The following is a 6,299-nucleotide window of genomic DNA, read 5'->3' as shown; positions in this document are numbered from 1 at the left end:
ACACAATTTCCAGACGTTCCCTTCACATATCTTTTTCGCGGTTATTTACCACTTTGAACATATAATATACCACAGCCTTTCGTCCAGACCGGGGTGGGATATTTGGTGAAGAACAAAGGGAAATAATGATACTTTATGTCCGCTTATCTAAAACGCAAAAATGCGCACTGCAAGCATCTTATTCACCAGGCAACAACCCAGGTCGATATTGAACACACTGAGCTCCGGTTACGTACGCAATCTAAAGCTTATATTGCAGATACCCGTCCAGTCTGTGTGGGGTGCCAGGAGATGGTTCTCACCTGTTCCAAGACCGTGCCAGTGAGCTGCGTCTGAAAAACAGACACCAGGTAAAACACCTTGTGGTTTACAATGGTTTGTTCTTTTGTTCAATCAAGATTAGATTATGGAAATACTCTTCTTGCTGGTTGTCCCAAACACTGTGTTGACAATTTTTTTTAAAGTTCAAAACTCTGCAGCACGACTCACACTCAGGGCTAAGAAACGTCATCACTCCCCTACTCGCTTCCCTCCACTGGCTCCCCATTCAAGTACGAATACAATGTTACCATTTCTTTACTTTCTAGTCCTATCTTTCGAATCTACGTTCTGTCTATTCACCATCCAAACAACTCCGTTTTTCAAATGACATTCGCACACTGTGTTCGAAAGATTCGCACCAAACCATAGGGTGAACGTTCCTTTTTTTCTGTACCCAAACAGTGAAATTCACTACCCTCTCACCTCCGTCACACCCCAACACCCACATTCAAGAGATCACTTAAAACATACCTTTTCAAAGTGCATTTTTCTCAGTTAAGCTTTTCAATTTACATATGCTTGCTGTGATCTTATCGCTGGATGTGCTCTTTATGTTGATATTTGTATGCAATTTATATATATATTTTTGTGATGTCTGATTCCTTGGTGTATATTTTGACTATGGTGAATGTGATGTATACATTTTGCTTTGACTTGGGCCTGTGCGACGTGAGACTGTGATATTGCATGTGGTGATTTTTTTGTATATATTTTCATGTAACTTATTCTTGACTATGTATATTTTATTGTAAAACGCAGTGAGCCCATCGTGTATCAAACATTTCCACTCATTGTCGTATGGTATTCTGAACTATAAAATACAGATTTTGAATCATGTAACCATGCCATTTACTAAAACCCTATCGTATATCAAACGATTCTATATTTCCACTCATTGTCGTATGGTATTCTGAACTATAAATTACAGATTTTGAATCATCTAACCACGCCATTTACTAAAACCCCATCGTGTATCAAACGATTCCACGTTTCCACTCACTGTCGCATGGTATTTGTCTTCAAACATTTCCGAAACACATGGCCATTATATAATTGTTTCGTTGATGGTCTGTATCAGTGGCTGGTGGTGATGGTGTGTATCAGTGGCTGGTGGTGATGGTGTGTATCAGTGGCTGGTGGTGATGGTGTGTATCAGTGGCTGGTGGTGATGGTGTGTATCAGTGGCTGGTGGTGATGGTGTGTATCAGTGGCTGGTGGTGATGGTGTGGATCAGTGGCTAGTGGTGATGGTGTGCATCAGTGGCTGGTGGTGATGGCGTGTATCAGTGGCTGGTGGTGATGGTGTGTATCAGTGGCTAGTGGTGATGGTGTGCATCAGTGGCTGGTGGTGATGGTGTGTATCAGTGGCTGGTGGTGATGGTGTGGATCAGTGGCTGGTGGTGATGGTGTGTATCAGTGGCTGGTGGTGATGGTGTGGATCAGTGGCTGGTGGTGATGGTGTGGATCAGTGGCTGGTGGTGATGGTGTGGATCAGTGGCTGGTGGTGAAGGTCGAGTGGCATCAGGATTCTCTTTCTCTGTCCAGTGACGAATGGCTGCTTTGTGCAGTAGGATGTTGATCGCGATCGCTGAAAGTCATTGGTGGGACAAATCTGGAGTAAAAAAGCCAGCTTTTTCTGTTGTTGTTTTTGGTGGGTGTAATGGGGCTGATGTAAATATTATTCACTGTATTTTTTTCTTTCTTTAAGAAAACAATCTTATGTCATTGTTTTTTCGTTCCAGTTGTAATCGTTTGTTTTTTTCCTGTGTGTCTCCTTCTTGTTCTTAGTTAACATGGAGAGTTCAATGATTATACATATACACATGTATATATATATATATATATATATATATATATATATATATATATATATATATATATATATATATATCTGTGTGTGTGTTGGGTTAATGGATTTTATGTTTTGTTTTGTTTCTTTCCTTTTAAAAAAAGATAAAGAAGACAAACCTTCTGTTTCAGGCGCTGCTGTATGACGCACTGGACCAGAACCTGACGCAAGAATCTTTCCTGTAAGTTTGTGGAAACGTCGCTGGAACTGGGACTGTAAACATGGATGCATATTTTCATTTACCTTTAAATATGTAGTTGTCTGTAAGTGTGATCTGTACTCACAGACAAATCTACCTTTAAAGTAAATCTCTTCGATAACTGTCAGTCGGATGTGTAAATATAGACAGGTGTTGCTTTCAGCATCGTTTGAAAATGAAAATACTCTTGCTTGAAAGAATATATCAAGGAAAGATCAAGGTGACGTCTTTGGAAATATATCTGTATGTGTTGTACAATTTGCCATAAGTTTGTTTTTTTGTCGTGAAACATGATGAATTTTTATGTTGGTACATTATAATAGTCATTCGCATGTGACATTCAATAGATACATCATTGTAAGTGTCAGCTTTAGTGCTATCACTGTCAACGTCTTCGATAAACGCCATCATCATTATCGTGATAGTTGCCGTCCCGCTTTTTATGTCTTCGTTTTTGCTCACATTTTCACTACAAATCTGTGTAAAAAAAAAAAAAAAAAAAATTAAAAAAAAGAAAAAAAAGAAAAAAAGAAAAAGAAAAAAGAACCGCCATGACAAAAAAGGGAATGTATTTGATAAAATAAAATTTTAAAAAGTAAACGGGGCTTTCTCATGCAATGCGAAAAAACGGGGAGGGACCACTGTGTAAGAAAGCATGGGACTGCGAGAAAGCGTGGACAAACAGGAAAGTCTACAACCACGCTGCAATGTAATATAAACCGTTTCTTTTTCCTCTTAAATGTGATTTAATTCGACTACTTAATTTGAATCGATTCAACTCTATAAGACTAAATGATTTCGACTTGAGCGATTGTACACACACAATCTTTTTTATTTATTTATTTATTTATCTTTTCATTTATTCATTCATCTATTGATCTATCTTGTTTGTCTGTTTATTTATTCATTCATTCATTCATTTATTTATCTATTTTTTCATTTCTTGGGGGGTGGGGGGGTGGGAGGGAGAGAGGGCGGGGAGGGGGAGGCGGGGGGGGGGGGGGGGGTTGCCTTTTTCTTTCTTTCTTTGGTAATTAACCTCATCATTTTGCCGGTTGCTGCAGGGAAGAAGTCACCGACTCCGTTCTCCAAGACAAAGACACCTGTCAGGCCACTGTGGACGAGTTCCTTGAGTGTGGCACCCAGGAACAGAAGTCCAAGGCCATCCGGCTGTGCTTCAACGTCTTGTCCAAACGGCGCTTCACCAAGTGTCTGGGCATCAGCGCCCTGAGCGCCTTCAGAGCGTGTGTGGAGGCCTTCTGTAGTGACCGTGCCGAGGGCTGTGAAAAGTACTTTGAGGTGCTGGGAAATCTGGATTGTAAAGGGCCCAGAAAGGTCAAGAAATTCTGCCACTAATCAACATGAAAAACGGCAACCAATCGTTTGAAAACCCCCCAGAGGATTCGGAAGTAGGAACAACAAATACACATATTTTGAGAGCCACTGATGTGATATTGTCCTATGACTATAGAAAATGTCCCATAATAATAATAATAATGATAGTAACTGGACATTTATCAGCGCTTTCCTCATTGCAGAAACAGAAACAAATCGTACTGTGTTGTGGTATAATAACGGCAGTGTACACCTATCATGTAGACCTGTCAGTGTATATAACATTTTTCAGTATCCCTAAGCTCTTGCATTTTATCATGCAAAGTGTGCTTTTCTTCATTTCAAGTGCAAAGAGTTGAATCTTTTTGATGATATTACATTTTTTATGAGTGTTGGCCAGGTGGTAGTGCGTCTGCCAAGAAAGCGAGAGAATCTGTGCGCACTGGTTCGAATCCCACGGTCGCCAGCATATCTACTAGACCTTGAGTTGTGGTCTGGACGCTAGTCATTAGGATAAGACGATAAACCGAGGTTCCGTGTGCAGCATGCACTTGGCGCACGCAAAAGAACCCACGGCAACAAAATGGCTGTCCCTAACAACATTCTGTAGAAAAACCCACTTCGATAGGTAAACAAATAAAACTGCAAGCAGAAATAACACACACACACACACACACACACACACACACACACACACACAGACAACACACACACACACACACAAAGGTGGCGCTCTCAGTAAAGCGACTTGTTCTCTCTGGGAAGGGCAGCCCGAATTTCACTCCGTGAAATCTGTTGTGATAAAAGAATAATACAATGCAACACAATACAATAGTGATAAGAAACTATAGGTAGAGCTGGACAGTACAAGGTCTTCAGAGAAGCCCCCCTCAGTCAAGTCAAGTGTTTCGGCCCTTAACTCCTTACACTCTAATGGGGCCGGGCCGCACTCAGGTCATGACTCCTGTATTGCCGCCCTTTTTTTCTCTGGCATTCACAGTTTCTTAAAATGGAGCCCCTCCTTTATACTGGTGAAAGAAAACACGAGGAAGAATTTCCTTTACACACAGGCACATCTTAACATGATGAAAGAAGAAGAACCCCAAACCTCCCTTTAGATAATTGCATGTTGCCCTGATTTTCTGATTTGATGAAGCGTGATTTCCCATTCAGCACTTTCAGGAGCTGTGCATTCAGCCTCTGGCGATGATCGGTACTGTGTTGTACAATAAAACCTGTAAAGCACGATCAGTGGTCTTTGTCAATGGATGGTGTATTGGAGTGTGTCAATGGATGGTGTGTTGGAGTGTCAATGGATGGTGTATTGGGTGTCAATGGATGGTGTATTGAGGTGTCAATGGATGGTGTATTGGAGTGTCAATGGATGGTGTATTGGAGTGTCAATGGATGGTGTATTGGAGTGTCAATGGATGGTGTATTGGAGTGTCAATGGATGGTGTATTGGGGTGTCAATGGATGGTGTATTGGGGTGTCAATGGATGGTGTATTGGAGTGTGTCAATGGATGGTGTATTGGAGTGTCAATGGATGGTGTATTGGAGTGTCAATGGATGGTGTATTGGGGTGTCAATGGATGGTGTATTGGAGTGTCAATGGATGGTGTATTGGGGTGTCAATGGATGGTGTATTGGGGTGTCAATGGATGGTGTATTGGAGTGTCAATGGATGGTGTATTGGAGTGTCAATGGATGGTGTAATAGAGTGTCAATGGATGGATAGTGTATTGGAGTGTCAATGGATGGTGTAATAGAGTGTCAATGGATGGTGTATTGGGGTGTCAATGGATGGTGTATTGGAGTGTCAATGGATGGTGTATTGGGGTGTCAATGGATGGTGTATTGGAGTGTCAATGGATGGATAGTGTATTGGAGTGTCAATGGATGGTGTAATAGAGTGTCAATGGATGGTGTAATAGAGTGTCAATGGATGGTGTACTGGAGTGTCAATGGATGGTGTATTGGAGTGTCAATGGATGGTGTATTGGAGTAAATGGAGATGGGTGAAAGTTATATATTCATAATGATGTGGACGATGTTGTTAATGCGGGCTGCCATAATTATGATTCATGTGACTCGAAAAATGATCTTTAAAAAGAGACAGAAGGAAGAAGAAAACACACACACACTCACACGCACGCACGCATACACACACACACACACACACACACACACGCACGCACACACACACACACACACACACACACACACACACACACACACAAGAATCAAGAATATATCACCATTTGACCCCTGTAGGAGCATGGAGGATATAAAGTATCATCAATGGAAACATACAACAAAATCAAAACGTGAACAATCAAAACACTGGAACTGGTGATAAAAACAGATAAGCAACAATCATATCATGTAATCTTCCCCATTGTGATGACTTTCCCTGCATTCAAACACACTGTCCTTCCTGCTTTCAACAAATTGCAAAAAATGAAACAGATTTCGGATTCAAATATTTCTCTAGAATCTAATCATTTCGAAGAACTGCGAATTTCCTGCATTCCATGATAAAATGAAATTCGTCTCCAGTAATACCGGTATGACAGTTTCGGCAAGTCCGCAATT

At 41.0% G+C, this 6,299-nt stretch overlaps 1 protein-coding gene across 1 annotated transcript in view; it reads left to right on the top strand.

Moving 5' to 3' along the window:
- LOC143277209 (uncharacterized) overlaps positions 1-3,724 on the top strand; it is a 15,096-nt gene extending 11,372 nt beyond the window's left edge. The window contains exons 7-9 of the mRNA XM_076581999.1: positions 260-350; positions 2,301-2,350; positions 3,433-3,724. Of these exons, the coding sequence (XP_076438114.1) occupies positions 260-350; positions 2,301-2,350; positions 3,433-3,724 (433 nt within the window). The remainder of the gene's footprint in view (positions 1-259; positions 351-2,300; positions 2,351-3,432) is intronic.
- Positions 3,725-6,299: the final 2,575 nt, after the last annotated feature.

This window comes from Babylonia areolata, chromosome 2 (assembly GCF_041734735.1).
Source record: "Babylonia areolata isolate BAREFJ2019XMU chromosome 2, ASM4173473v1, whole genome shotgun sequence".
Classification (NCBI taxonomy): Eukaryota; Metazoa; Mollusca; class Gastropoda; order Neogastropoda; family Buccinidae; genus Babylonia; species Babylonia areolata.
This window is presented reverse-complemented; position numbering and strand designations above follow the sequence as displayed.